Genomic DNA, 15,854 nt, shown 5'->3' on the forward strand with positions numbered 1-15,854 from the left:
TAATCATTCTCTTGGTAGTGGCTCTTCCTTCTGTTCCTCAAAGTTATTCCTTCAGCCTATGACAGGGATGGCTAAACATTTTCGGCTCCCGTGCCGATAATTGCGCATTCGCATGCCAGCACCCAGAAGGCAATGTGGGCTGGGCCCCCCATGCCCCTGTGCATGCACACACAATTCCCCCTTGCGCACCGCATGCAGGGGTGGGATTCTACCAATTCGTACCTATTCGCTAGAACCGGTTGTTAACATTCTAAGCAGTTTGGAGAAGTGATTGTTAGAAGAAATTACTGGCCCTAATCCTGTAAGGACGGCAGGAAGGAAACATTCTGGTGTTGCTTACAGAAACTGCCTCTCTGTTAACCCTTATTATATTCTTGGCAGGACTAGACTTCCTGTCTCAGGAAATTCTCTGGAGTTCTTTCCCCCTCCTTTGCTGGTACTTTGCTTGTGTGGAGTGGCCATTCAAAGTTACAATGGCACTGAAAAAAGTGACTTATGACCATTTTTCACACTTACGACTGTTGCAGCATCCCCACAGTCATGAAAGGCCAAGTGAGGAGATGCGTGCCTCAATGTGAGTGATATTGAGTTGGCCACACCCAGCCAATAGCATGACTACCAAGCTACGCCCACCAACTAAGCCATGCCCACAGAACCAGTTGTTAAAAAATTTGAATCCCACCCCTGGCCGCATGTCTCTGCATGCGCGCACGACTCACTCTGTTCATCTTTGCACATGCACGCACGATTCCCCCCTCGTGCGGTACATCTGCGCATGCATGCACGGTCCCCTCATACTCAGTGCATTCCTGAACATACACTTGTGTCTCCCGCGCATCACCATCAGCCTTCTGTGCATGCGTGCCAGATACCCGACAATCAGCTGTCGGGCGGTGGTGCGCACGCACATGTGCAGTGGGGCTCTTCCGGGTGACCTCTCGTGTGCCGGGGAAATGGCTCTGCGTGCTAATTCTGGCATGCGTGGCATAGGTTTGCCAATATGGGCCTGTGCACATATGAGAGATCTCAGACCTCCTAATAGCAAGAACTGGGATGTTGCATATAATAGCAATAGCACTTAGATTTAGACAGGTAGTCCTTGATTTATGACCACAATTGAGCCCCAAATTTTTATTCCTAAGTGAGACATTTGTTAAGCTTTGCCCCATGTTACCTTTATCACAGTTAAGTGAATCTGGCTTCCCCACTGACTTTGTTTGTCAGAAGGTCGCACAAGGTGGTCAGATGATCACGGGATACTGCAAATGTCGTAAATAGGAGTCAGTCGCCAAGCGGTTGAATTTTGATCACGTGGCCACAGGGATGCTGCAACGGACATAAGTGTGAAAAAATGGTCATGAATCACTTTGTTCGGTGATGTTGCAACTTTGAAAAAGTCACTAAATAAACAATTGTAAGTCGAGGACTACCTGTGTACTGTCCCATAGTGCTTTACAGCCTTTTCTAAACGATTTACAGAGTTCGTGTCAGGATTCCGGCAGTTGCCCCCATTTAAATCATGAATCTCGAGCAAAACTTCCAAAACTTCCAAAAGATTTATTGGGAGTTAAACTGTCTGGCACTGCCTGAGTGTAGCCTACTCTGCGGCACATCATTCATTGTCACCCTTGACCCTGGTTTTCTCCCACCCCCGGGTGTATCGTAATTTATATTCTCCAATGGGACACATCCATAGCCCAGAGTCATCAATCATGCTCTCCAGTTAGACTTTTGCATGGCAGAAACTTCAGTCACCTAGAAACTATCTCTGAAAACATTTATGGAATGCAGTTTCGGTTTTACCAGCTGCCACACTGCTCCCCCCTCCCTTTCTGCTGGCAACTCTAAAAAGACCAGAGAAATACTTTATGAGTTGACAGTCAGCATATTACCCCACTCAATCTGGGTCCTCATTTTACGGATCTCAGAAGGATGGCAGCAGGGGTGCGATTCAACTGGTGTAACAACCAGCTCGGTGAGCATGCACTTTGTGCACGCACTCTGCATTTTTCAAAAGCCCATTTTAAAATCTTATACTTACTTTCTACTATAGCACGAAGTGACTAAAACAGCTGTGCTAAAAAAAAAAAAACCCAGGAAATAAAGCACAGGAAAGAACGGGCAGGCAGGCGGGACCAAATGCTCACCGGAACTACCGGTGCGTCCGAACCAGTAGAATCCCACCCCTGGATGGAAGGCTGAATCAACCTTGAGCCCCGTCAGGATTGAACTCCAGGCTGTGGGGCAGAGTTCGCCTGCAATACTTCGTTCTAAGCACTGCACCTTCACACCCTAAATTCTTAAGCACCCTTTCACAGGTGTGATACTTCCTGTTTTGATCTCTATGCATTCAATAGGCATTTCCAATTGCGTAGAAGCCCTATCCATTGTTAGGCAGTCCATATAAAATAGTTTTAGTTTTATTTATTTATTTGGTTTGTCAACTGCTTACAAGATAATAGGTATAAGTAAAAACATAGTTATGAATACATGGATACATATAAGAAAAATAAAAGAAACAATCGGACAGGGACGGTAGGCACGTAGGTGCGCTTATGCACACCCCCTACAGACCTCTTAGGAAAGGGGTGAGGTCAATAGTAGAAAGTCTAAGTTTAAAGTTTTTGGGTTTTTGGGAAGAAACCACAGAGTCAGGTAGAATATTCCAGACATTGACCACTCTGTTGCTGAAGTCATATTTCCTGCAATCAAGTTTGGTGCAGTTAACTTTGAATTTGTATCTATTGTTTGCTCTTGTATTGTTATGGCTGAAGCTGAAGTATTCATTGTCAGGTAGGACATTGCAATGTATGATTTTATATACTAAGATCGGACTAAAGGTGGCGTAGTTCTAGGTTTTTTAGGTCTAGAATTTCAAGTCTGGTGGCATAAGGTATTCCACAACAAGTAGAGGAGCGGAGAACTCTTCTTGTGAAACATTTCTGGACTTTCTCAACTGTGTTAATATCAAATACGTAATGTGGGTTCCAGACTGATGAGCTGTATTTGAGTCTCACAGATAATCCTCGACCTACGATCACATTTGATCCATGATTTCTCTTGTTAAGTGAGACATTTGTTAAGTGAGTTTTGCTCCATTTTATGACCTTTCTTGCCACAGTCATTATGGAAATCACTGCAGTTGTAAAGTTAGTAATACAATTTAATGAATCTGACTTCCCCATTGGCTATTTAGACTGAGTCCCATTTACAATTTTAAAAGCAATTATTCAGCTTTGGTTTTCAGCTTGACAGTTGATCTAGTTGCCAGTCCTGAGGATTTTTTGGAGAGGAATAAATGAAGCACCAAAATACTGCCTTTAGCAATCAAGTGTCCTCCAGGTCCCAAGCACATTTTTTGATGATACAGATAAAAGATAATCAAGGTTTTTCAGTAGATGTATGATTCCTGCGCTTCTATGTTATGCTGATGAAACTGAGCCTGTTTTAAGCTGTTGTTTCTACACCTAGGTTCCCATGTAAGAGCAGGAATGTGATTTCTCTTCTTTGTTCCAAAGAAGGTAAGATCATAATAAATGGCTAATATATGTAATATAATAAATGGCTAATAAATGGCACAATAAATGATGTAAATTACATGCTTCCAAATTATCCACTAATTCTTGAGAGTTTACAAAAGGTTCGTTGGGGAGAATAAAAGTGGAGCCTTACTTCATCTTCGTCTGGGGCAGCATTTTGCTTTCTGAGTGGAAAACCTTTGCCTTCCAGAGGCCCAGAACCAAAATATTAAGGCAAAAACTGGACGGGTGTAAGGTGCCCTGCTTCAGCCAAGGGTAGGACGAAAAGACGTCCAAGATCCCTTCCAACTCTGTAATTCTGTTGTACTGAACTTTCCAAAACATGGAGTGGGTTTTGATTTTTATAGCCATTCTCCATTCTATTTACCTCCTTCCATCTTTTTTCCCCCCATATTTTGGATTGGATTTTTCCCCCTTGGCTTGCAATTTTGTTTATCACTCTTTGTAGTTTTGCAAACCCCAAAACTCTATTGGCTGGGCCTTCTTCTTCCTTTCAAGGAAACAAAGAACCTGTTGTTTAGGCAAACAAATGAGGTGGGTTATTACCTCTTGCCCTAATATTCATTGAGGTTCTAAAGCACCTTGTCTGCAAGGTTACACAGGCTAATAGAATTGGCATAGAATTGGCATAGAATTGGCAGGGACCTTAGTGTTCTGACCAAGGCTTAGACCGTAATTAAGCACATGCTTAGTTAAAACAACTCTTGCTTTATTTCAACTCTGGGAATTATTTTCATTCCCAGCCAGTAATGTCCCAAACAGTCCCTTCAAAATAAGCACCCACCTTTCTCTCCTTTGAATTGTTGCCAACAACTAGATTGCCAAATGAATTATAAAAAAACCAACCAAAGTACAAAGTCCAAGAGCTTCAAGGATTAATCCGAACAGAATGAATGACTTTGCTTCCTGCAAAGGTTTTGTCACCTTTGTCTGTCTTTTATAACTTAGGGGAGGGACAATCACCTCCAAGCCTTACTCCTGAGTTGCTCCTTTTGTCTCAGCTGCTCTTGCCTTCTAGCAGCTCAGTGCACACGCGCATTGGGAACAAGCTCCCCTTGTTCCTCTGCCTCGCTGCTGCCAGATTCTGGAGGCTCTGGAGTCAGCACCCAACCCTCAGAGGCTCCTGGCCCCATCTCTGCATCGGACACAGGACCCTCATCCGAGTATTCTCCAGACTCCTGGACTGGTCCCCGTTCTTCCCCATTGTCCGATTCCACTGGCGTCTGCACAGGCTGCCGGTGAACCACAACACTTAGAAGTCTTCTACTCCAGCCTTTTTCTCACAGCAGCAAAGTTGCCCACAATTTGACTTGTAATTTGTATTTGGCCTTTTCCTTAATCAGGAATTTTCTGACATTGTTAGTGTGATTTAAGCCAAGCTGTTAAACTCAAGGCCCGCAGGCCAGATCGGCACATGGGGTGCTTAGATTTGGCCAGTGGTGCCTCTGCCAGCGAAAACGGAGCGGCAGGTGGCCCCCCTGAGTTCCCTTCTCATGGGAAGAGTTACAGGAGGCCATCACAGCCAAAAATGGATCTCGCGAGGGCCGCGCATAGCCCTCCCAAGCTGTGTTTTCGATGGCAGAGGGTTACAGGAAGCCGTTGCAACCGAAAGCAGAGCTTGGAAGCCCGTTTTCTCTGGCAGAGCACTTGGGCCACCACAGGCGCCCCCAACACGAGTGATGTCAGGCTGGCCACGCCCCCCCCGAGGTCAAACACAAGCTTGATGCGACCCCTCAGTGAAATCAAGTTTGACACCTCTGATTTATGCTTAATGACAACGTAGTTTTTGCAACTCCACTCTGTCTCCAGGTATACTATGTCTCTTAAGCTTGTTGTGGAATAGTTGCTAAAGCTTTCCAGATTATGCCCTCGCTTTTGCCGGCACTTACCAGCTGATCTTTTTTCTACAAGATTGCGGCCGTCGCCCTGCAGCTCGCATGAGTAAGAGGATCCTTGGTGGCAGGACCAGTCGCTCAGGACGGTGGCCATGGCAGTGCTCGCTCCAGAGCGAGACCAGTGGGCACATCTGTGGCTGTGTTCTCATAGCAAAGAAATGGGTCTTAACAGTGGCACACTGCTTTGAAGGGTGAGTAGTGCTGAGCTTCAGAAATAGGTGGGCTGTCAACTCATAAAACATTTCTCTGGTCTTTTTAGAGTTGTCAACAGAAAGGGAGCGGGGGAGCAATGCAGCAGCTTGGAAATCAAAAGTGCATTTCATAAATAGTTTCACAAAGATAGTAACTAGGTGACTGAAGTTTCTGCCGTGCAAATATCTAGCTGGAGAACATGATTGATGACTCTGGGCTATGGATGTGTCCCAATGGAGAATATGAATTACGATACACCCAGAGGGGTGGGGGAAAAAACTAGGGTCAAGGGTGACAATGAACGATGTGTCTCAGAGTCAGCTACACCCAGGCAGTGCTGGCATGTTAACTCCCAATAAATCCTTTGGAAGTTTTGGAAGTTTGGCTCGAGGCTCATGATTTAAATGTGGGTAACTGCCGGAATCCTGACATGGGCATTGTATTTAGAGAGGCGATTCCAAGCTGGTGAGACGATTGAAGATTTGCACATCCAGGAGCTGTGACCAAGCTGAGTTACAAAAGTCATGTCCTTCTATCACGGGCATTTCTCAACCTTGGCAAATGTCAGGTATGTGGACTTCAATTCCCAGAATTCCCCAGACAGCTGGGGAATTCTGGGAAGTCCACACAACTGAAAGTTGATGTATTTTAGTTGTTGTTGAGAAACACTGCTCTGTTATGTCCTTCCCTTGGGTCTGCTTCTTCTAGCCTTCTTATTCCTTTAGCAATGAAAGCGGCAGGGGTCACACGTGCAACACACATAGAACAGAGATGGACTTCTAATGCACACGACATTTTTGACACGCAAACATGCACACAAAAATGAATCGTTCACTTGGACACAGCTTACTAGATATTAGCAATTCCTGGTTCTGTGGCCTGAAAAAGTTTGAAAACCATTAATTTATGATTTAAAGGCTACCATCTCTGGGCTGCAGAAATACGTACCACCCCTTGACCCAATAATTACACTTTTTACACTTCAAACGTGCTATAGCTTCTATTCATTGAATTGAGACAGCCATTTCGTTGTTTTCCAGGGGCGCGCACTGGAGGGTGGAAATCTGCAAGATGATGGAAGTGGTGTCGATGCATCTGCGAGAGATGCGGGACTGGATCATAACACTGCAACCACCATCTTAAAAGATTTTGATCCTCTCTCTGCAGCAGTGGTGGTGGTATGCTACTGGGGTAGTAAAAAAAAAAAAAGCCGACGATCAGCTGAGAGGGGGAAAAAATCCTCCCGACAATCAGCTGGGAGGAAAAAGAAGAGAAAAGCACAAGACTGGTTCTTCCACCCACTCCTGTGCTTTTCTCTTTATCTCCTCAGCTGATTGGCACTGCAGGTCTCGGCTGGTGTGGGAAAAGCTGCACGCCGGCATTAGGCAAAGCATGCCCACTAAGCTACGCCCACTGAACTGGTGGTAAAACGATTTGAATCCCACCACTGCTCGGCAGAGCCCCCTGTTTCTAGCAGATAAAAAGATAAGAGTATGTGGAAAATTGGGAGAGAATGTGGGGATCAGATTACAAACTAATTACATCCACAGCATACGAGGAAAATCAATACAAAATGTTCTACAGATGGCCCCTTCCTCCCGCTAGATTGGCAAAAATGTTTAACTCAGACCCAAATTGTTGGAAATGTGGAAACGAAAAAGGCACTTATTTTCATACCTGGGGGACGTGCCAGGAAGGGAAAAAATATTGGAATACAATTAGACAATGGATAGAAGAAATCATGAATCAGAAAATGGAATTTAATCCGGAAACTTTTTTATTAGGTGAAATAACACAAAAATGCAATAAAACAGATAGATATATTATGTTGCATATATTAACAGCTGCAAGGATTTCATACGCACAACTCTGGAAGGAAAAAAGGGTTCCACTGGAAGGCGTGGTTATAAAAATAATAATAGATTGTATAGAAATGGACAGGCTAATGATGAAAATAAAAGACAGAGATTCAATTTATTATAGGGCCTGGTATGCCTGGTATGAGTGGTTTAGAAATAAAAAGAAAATAAAATGGCAATTAGGAAAAGAATGAGGGAATATGTAAATACATCATGGCGAAGATTGAGATGTAAGGATAAAAGATATTGATTTATAGTAACAGTAAAATGTAATAAAATAGAATAGAATACTTTATTGGCCAAGTGTGATTGGACACACAAGGAATTTGTCTTGGTGTAAATACTCTCAGTATACATAAAGAAAAGGTACATTTGTTAAGAACTCAGAATCATAACGTACAACACTTTAATGATAGTCATAGGGTACAATCAACAATCAAATCATACTGGGAAACAGTCAAGTGGGAGGGGATGAGTGATAAGGAATGGTGAGAAGATTAACAGTAATAGTAATGTACACTTTGTAAATAGTTGAACAGTGTTGAGGGAATTATTTGTTTAGCAGAGTGATGGCTTTCCGGAAAAAACTGCCCTTGTGTCTAGTTGTTCTTTTGTGCAGTGCTCTATAGCGTCATTTTGAGGGAAGGAGTTGAAACACTTGATGTCCGAGATGTGAGGGGTCTGTAAATATTTTCACAGTCCTCTTTTTGACTCGTGCAATATACAGGTCCTCAATTGAAGGCAGGTGGGTAGAAATTGTTTTTTCTGTAGTCCTAATTATCCTCTGAAGTCTGTGTCTGTCCTGTTGGGTTGCAGAACCAAACCAGACCGTTACAGAGGTGCAGATGATAGACTCAATAATTCCTCTGTAGAACTGGATCAGCAGCTCCTTGGGCAGTTTGAGCTTTCTGAATTGGCGCAGAAAGAACATTCTTTGTTGTACTTTTTTGATGATGTTTTTGAAGTTAGGTGTCCATTTTAGGTCATGTGATATAGTAGAACCTAGAAATTTGAAGGTCTCTACTGTTGATACTGTGCTGTCTAGTATTGTAAGAGGTGGTAGTATAGGAGGGTTTCTTCTAAGGTCTACCACCATTTCTACGGTTTTGAGTGTGTTCAGATCCAGATTGTTCCGGTTACACCACGAGACAAGTTGTATAACCTCCTGTCTGTATGCAGATTCATCGTTGTCTCAAATGAAACCAATCACTGTTCTGTTATCAGCAGACTTCAGTATTTTAACAGATGGATCGTTTGAGATGCAGTCATTGGTATATAGGGAGAAGAGAAGTGGAGATAGCACACAGCCTTGGGGCCCCCCTGTGCTGATTGTACAGGTATTGGATGTGATTCTGCCTAGCTTCACCTGCTGCTTCCTGTCTGTTAGGAAGCTTATGATCCACTTACAAATGTGTTCAGATACCGCTAGTTGGTTTAATTTACTGAGAAGAGTGTCTGGAATGATGGTATTGAATGCTGAACTGAAGTCTACAAAGAGGACCCTTGTGTAGGTATTTGGAGATTCAGTGTGTTGAAGGATGTAATGCAGAGCCATGTTAACAGCATCATCTGTCAATCTATTTGCTCGGTATGCAAACTGCATGGGATCTAACAGCGGATCCGTGATGGTTTTCAGGTGGGACAGCACAAGCCTTTCAAAGATTTTCATAACTACAGATGTTAGAGCAACTGGTCTGTAGCCATTCAGTTCCTTGATGGAGGGCTTCTTTGGCACTGGGATGATGGTAGAACGTTTGAAGCAGGAAGGAACATAGCACATCTCTAGTGATCTATTGAAGATTCGGGTGAAGATGGGGGCCAATTGGTCAGCACAGACTTTTGAGCAAGAAGGCGTTATCTTGTCTGGCCCTGGTGCTTTTCCTGGCTTCTGCCTGGGTAATAGATCTTGCACTTCTTTTTCTGTGATCACCAGAGGTTGTGAGCCCAATGGATTGGGCCAGTTGTAGGAGGCTTGGCTGTTGTTGGTGTGTTTGAGATGTGGGTTGTGGAGATAGGTGGCTGTAGTTTCTTTTCAAACCTGCAGTAAAACACATTCAGGTCATCTGCTAGTTGTTGATTTTCTTCTGCCTGGGAAGGAGGTTTTCTGAAGCCAGTGATGTTTTTAAGAGTTTTCCACATGTTTGCTGGTTCATTTGTTGAGAATTGATTCTTTAACTTTTCAGAGTAGCTTCTTTTTGCTGCTCTGATCTCTCTTGTTAATATATTTCTGGCCTGGTTGTATAGCATTCTGTCACTTTTTCTGTAGGCTTCCTCTTTGGAATGACGTAGCTGCTTAAGTTTAGCTGTGAACCAAGGTTTATTGTTACTATATATTTGCGGGTTCCTTGATGGTATACATAAGTCTTTGCAGAAGCTAATATATGATGTTACAGTATCTGTGAGCTCATCTAGGTCTGCAGAGGCATCTTCAAAAACATTCCAATCAGTGTAATCAAGGCAGGCCTGGAGTTTCAGCTTTGCCTCATCCGACCAAGTCTTCACTGATTTAACTGTTGTTTTAATGGTTTTAAGTCTTTGTCTGTAGGCAGGTACAAGGTGAATCATGCAGTGGTCAGAGTGTCCCACAGCTGCTCGTGGTAAAGACCTATAAGCATCTTTTACTGTTGTGTAGCAGTGGTCTAAAGTATTTTTGCCTCTGGTGGGACAATTTACATGCTGGAAATTTTGGGGGCCTCTTTCCTTAAGTTTGCTTGATTGAAATCTCCTAAAATGATGGGAAGGGAACCTGGGTGTTTGGCTTCAGCCTCCATAATTTGATCAGCAAGAGTTTGTAATGCCTTGTTTACACAGGCTTGTGGAGGAACATACACAGGTATTAGGAGAAATGAGGAGAACTCACATGGAGAGTAAAATGGCTTGCAGTTGATGTGTAAAGACTCTAAATTTTCATCACAAAACTTATATATTATAGGTATATCCTGAGACCAGCTGTTGTTGATATATAAACATAATCCTCCACCCTTTGTTTTACCTGATGTCTCTTCAATTCTGTCTGATCTAAATGTCTGAAATCCTGGGATGTATATGGTGTTATCCCCATGAATTTGTGGATTAAGACAGGTTTCAGTAAAACAAAGAACAGCTGAATTATGAAAATCAGAATTCCATCTATTTAAGAGATGAATTTCATCCCTCTTGTTAGCCAGTGAGCGTAAATTAGTCAGAAAGATTGAAGGGAGAGGAGTTTTTTTCCCCCTATTCCTCAGTCTGTTTAAAATTCCCGCTCATCTACCTCGTCTCCTCTTCTGGCGTGGTCGCTTCTTTGCTTTCTTTGTTGTAATCCATAGCACCGGGGAATTGGTTAGAATCTCCTCCACGTTTGCAAAGACAGGTGGGGGTGGGGAATCAGAAAGCTGCTCCTTAAGGAAAAATTGCCTAATTCTTAGCAGATGGTCTCGTGAGTATAAAATCCGTAGTGAATTGCAGATAATGATAAGGAATAAAGAAACCATTAGAGAGCATTTCACCGAGGCAGCCATCGTCAGCGCCATCTTGGTAAAGGAATAAGTAAATACATATACTGAAAAATGTGAGGAGATGCAAAAGATGCCTTGATGTTGATAACAATGTATAAAGTTTTATTTTATGTTTTTAAAATTTGGAAACTTAATAAAAATTATTTTTTTTAAAAAAGATAAGAGCGTGTGATCTTTTGTTTCCATTGAATTGAAACCAGGTTTGTTGTTCATTATGGGGCTAACTTTTTCTATTTGAAGCAGTGGTTACATGTACAATTTCATCAAAAGTCATACTTCTACCTAAAGTAAAAACTGAAATAGTTTCCACCTGCCTTCATTATATCATCCAAAAGGACATGGTTTCTTTTTTCTTTTGTAAAAGGCCCGCTTTCATCTTTCTATTTATATGCTGGTCGTCCTCAACTTACAACAGTTTGTTTAGTGACCATTCAAAGTTATCACACTGAAAAACGTGACATGACCATTTTTCGTAGCATCCCCACGATTATGTGCTCAAAGTTCAGATCCTTGGCAACCGGTTCACATTTATGACTGTTGCAATGCCATGTGATCCCCTTTTGCGACCTTCTGAAGTCAGTGGTGAAGCCAGATTGACTTAACCATGTTAGTAACTTACCAATCGCAGTAATTCACTTAATAATGGAGGCGAGAAAGGTCATAAAATGGGGGGAAACTCACTTAACACCAGAAAATTGTGGTCTTAGGTTGAGGGCTGCCTATAGTTGGTGCACATCCCTCAGGAGAGTGACGTACATAAAGGACTTCTTATGACAGACAGATTTAGAATCTTCACTGGTATCTGATGTCCTTCCTTTCTTTCCCCAAGGAGAGAAAATGCCGAGGTATGGAAAGTAGTTTTTGGCATCAACAATTTGGATCATCCTTCAGTCTTCACGCAAACCCGCCTGGTGAAAACAATTATTCTGCACCCTCGTTACAACCGCGCCGTGGTGGATTACGACATCAGCATTGTGGAACTCAATGAAGGCATCAACGAGACGAGCTACGTCAGGCCAGTTTGCCTTCCCACCAGGGAACACCTAGTGAAGCCAAATACCTATTGCTACATCACCGGCTGGGGACACATGGGCAACAAAAGTAAGCGTCACGTAGACATGTTCTCGTGCAAATCTGTTTCTCCTTTGCCATATCAAATCAGTTTAGTCACTATAATTGGTAGTCCCCAGGGGTAGGATTCTACCAGTTCAGGCCGGTTCAGGCGAACTGGTTGTTCTGCTGATAATTGGCCCCGCCCACCCATCCCTGCCCTTTTCCTGTGCTTTATTTCCTTGTTTTCGAGCACAGCTGATTCGCGCGGCAGAGCGGTTGGCCACGCATCAGCTGTTTTACTCACCGGGGCTACAGCAGAAGGAAAGTATGCGTCAGCTTTGGAAGCCATATTGAGACCAGATGCTCTCATTTTGAGCCTGGGAAAGTGGGAGGAGGGAATTGTGTATGTAGTTAGACATAATAACATTCTTTTACTAATTCACGGTCATGCTATTTTGCGAATAAGTGAGGGGAAGTCTCAAGTCCGGACGGATGGTGATTGGGGCATGTGATATGATGATGGGTGCAGGGGATGGATTTGTAGTTTTTATTTATTGCAAGGAAGCCTGGAAGTTTCAGAGTCAGGATTCCCCAGTTGTGCCAGTTTACTATGCAAAATAAAAGGAACTTTTGAGAAGATGCCTGTCGCGGAATTATTGGTTGGAGTGAAGGTTTCCTGGAACGCTGATGTCATGCCCCTGTTGGAATCTGATTCCGAGGGAGAGGTGGAACAGCTGACAGGGAGTGGGAGTGTGTCTCTGATGGCTGTGGAGGAAATGGGAGAAGGGCACAGTCTGACTGGGCATTCAGAGGAAGCCCCAGGCCCACCCCCTCTTCATCCTAGGGTACACAGGGAGGAACAGATAAGGGAGCAACATGAGTTACGTGGGTTTTAGGGGAGAAAAGGGGCCCTGATTCCCTTCATTAACTGCAGCTGGGAAAACAGGATAAAAAGGGTGTTTGCGCACAGCTCCTTGCTGGAAGCAAAGCATGAATTATCTTTGTTTCTCAAGTTTTATCTGGGTTCTGGCGTCCTCCCAACTGTGTGTGTTTCATTGTCTTGAAGTTTGCAATTCCTTATCCTGCCCTGTCTCGTTAATTGCTGCAGTGTGATTTGTGTTAGTTTTTATTTATAATTTATATGTACTTCGGATTCAGACAGAATTTCTCTCCGTTAAAAACTGTTCTTGGGAGAGTATTTTCTGCAGCCGATGACAACTGGACATTGGGGGCCAAGTTGGAGGTATTAAAGGGACTTTACCTATTTTTGTGACTTTGTTGCTTTTGTGCCATGCCCCGGGTCATCACAGCTGACAGTATGATAGCTAAAAATGGTCTTTTCTAAATGCTGTGCGCGCATGCACTCACAGAACCGGTTGTTACACCGGTTGAATCGTACCACTGGTACTCCCCCATTTCCAATGAACAATAAGGTAGTGGATTTAAGTCACTCTTGCATTTGGAGCAACCAATGGAAAATCTTCTGTTGTGTTGTAAACATAGTATCGAAACATACGTTCGTTTTTGCTGTCCAGAACTAGGACATAATAAAAAAGAATCCCACTATAAATATATGTGAATGTCCTCCAGGGAAGAACGAAGGATCAAAAGGCTGAGATTGTGGGTGCAACTTGGCGGTGAACTGACATCCTTTGAGACGTGTAGTGTCAGCGCACAAAGGATGAAGCTTTGATTAGGCAGGTGACCTGACTTATGCAACTATAGATTCTCACCCAATTGTGTTTTCCCCCCTTCTGCTTAGTGCCCTTCAAACTGCAGGAAGGAGAAGTGCGCATTATTTCCTTGGATCAATGTCAGTCCTACTTTGACATGAAGACCATCACTGTCAGGATGTTATGCGCAGGCTACGAGTCTGGAACTGTGGATTCTTGCATGGTAAGGCTATTGACAAAGGGAAATCCAAAGCCCACACTTTTTTAAAAATGTCATTCCAGAAAGGCACATAATTGTTTTGGAACCGGTTTATGTTTGTGTTTCTCAGCACAACTCCCAAATATTTCCCTCCCTTTTTTTTCCTCAACCCTAATATTGTCCTCTTCTTACAGGGTGACAGTGGTGGTCCTCTTGTGTGTGAGCAGCCAGCTGGACGCTGGACGTTATTTGGTTTGACTTCTTGGGGCTCCGTCTGTTTTTCCAAAGTTTTCGGTCCCGGAGTTTATAGTAACGTCTCTCACTTCCTCGAATGGATTGAAAGAGAAATCTACTTGCACACATTTTTGATTCGTTGATTTTTTTAGTGCTGCACTGACCGACCAAAAGCAACTGTTTGAGGACACTGGAGCAATGAAAATGTCGAAGACGCTGAAGATGTTTGATGAATTGTCAATTGTGCATGTCGCGGGATGATGAGCAGTAGAGCAGGGTCAAAGAATGTGTAAATACTTTGTTGCCAAAGGTGTTTCTGAGTTACAATCAAACATTTTGCAGTTATTTCTGCCTGGTTTCTTTAGCAGTTCTGCACTCTATCTTTCGCTCACAAGAATCAACCCGTTTCTAATATTTTATGATAAGCGTTGTTTTTCCAAAATGTAAAGAAAAGAGAAGAAAAACTTTGCTAACGACAGCATTTTTAAAAATGCTTTAAAAAAAAAACTATGATTCCTCTATCTCCAGTCCATCTGATATTTATAAGCTGGGCCCCGCTGTGTTCCCTCCCTTGAACAGAATGGGATATTTCAGTGCAACTACGTTGAACGTGAGTTTCGCCTAGGGTGGCTCAGTGGCTAAGATGCTGAGCTTGTCGATCAGAAAGGTCGGCAGTTCGGCGGTTCGAATCCCTAGCACTGCGTAATGGAGTGAGCTCCTGTTACTTATCCCCAGCTTCTGCCAATCTGGCAGTTCGAAAGCGCGTAAATGCAAGTAGAAAAATAGGGACCACTTTGGTGGGAAGATAACAGCGTTCCGTGTGCCTTCGGCGTTTAGTCATGCCGGCCACATGACCATGGAGACGTCTTCGGACAGCACTGGCTCTTTGGCTTTGGAATGGAGATGAGCACCGCACCCTTGAGCCGGAAACGACTAGCAAGGGGAACCTTTACCTTTTAAGTTGGACATCTGTTCAAGTATAGCTGTACTATTTAAATCAATTATTTCTCATTCCCACATGCCTAGTTTCCTCTCCACATTGTATAATCAGTGCAGAAGAAGGATATTATCCTAGTAATATAAAATATACTGTTTAAAAATAAGAATTGGTGTAAATAAGTAATACAGATGTTTAATTGAGACTATCCAGAATGGTTGGATCAAATAGTTTTTATGCCGTTTAGCCACTAAATGTAATAATACTGATAATATTGATAAGGTACATTGATCTGTGACCACCGAAACCTCCAATAGATAGTTCGAATACGTGGCAGGACTTGAAGAGGTGATAGGAAGAAGCTGCAACTGCACATGCATTGCAATTCATGACCCAGAGAATAATTAAGAATCCCATACAAAGAAACTAATCAAAAAAGGAAGCAACCTGGAATTGAGGAGGAACTTTCCAGCAGTGAAGACAATGAACCAGTGGAACAGAAGTTGCCTTCAGAAATCATGGGGGCTCCATCATTGGAGGTTAAGAAGAGACCGGACAGTCACTTATCTGAAATGGTATCGGTTCTCCTGCTTGAGCAAGGGGGCTGGACTAGAAGACCTCCAAGGTCCCTTCCAGCTCATTCATTCTACTCTAATGCTCAACTTACAATCGTTCATTTAGTGACCATTTGAAAAGAGGTGGTCTTCAGCAGGTTCTGACCAGTTCTGGAGAACTGGTAGCGGAAATTTTGAGTAGTTTGGAGAACTGGCAAATGG

The 15,854-nt window shown here is 43.1% G+C and overlaps 1 protein-coding gene across 2 annotated transcripts in view; it reads left to right on the forward strand.

Annotated features, from left to right (window-relative positions):
- Positions 1-15,074, forward strand: part of CORIN (corin, serine peptidase) — a 110,839-nt gene extending 95,765 nt beyond the window's left edge. Inside the window, exons 18-22 of one of the 2 annotated variants that reach the window (XM_087936626.1) lie at positions 3,472-3,521; positions 5,451-5,625; positions 11,812-12,083; positions 13,798-13,931; positions 14,102-15,074. In XM_087936626.1, the coding sequence (XP_087792752.1) occupies positions 3,472-3,521; positions 5,451-5,625; positions 11,812-12,083; positions 13,798-13,931; positions 14,102-14,284 (814 nt within the window). In that variant the 3' untranslated portion in view covers positions 14,285-15,074. The remainder of the gene's footprint in view (positions 1-3,471; positions 3,522-5,450; positions 5,626-11,811; positions 12,084-13,797; positions 13,932-14,101) is intronic. The other variant, XM_087936627.1, reaches the window with a different exon arrangement.
- Positions 15,075-15,854: the final 780 nt, after the last annotated feature.

This window comes from Pseudonaja textilis, chromosome 6 (genome assembly GCF_049901715.1).
Source record: "Pseudonaja textilis isolate UNSWEBS1 chromosome 6, rPseTex1.2, whole genome shotgun sequence".
In the NCBI taxonomy this organism is placed as follows: Eukaryota; Metazoa; Chordata; class Lepidosauria; order Squamata; family Elapidae; genus Pseudonaja; species Pseudonaja textilis.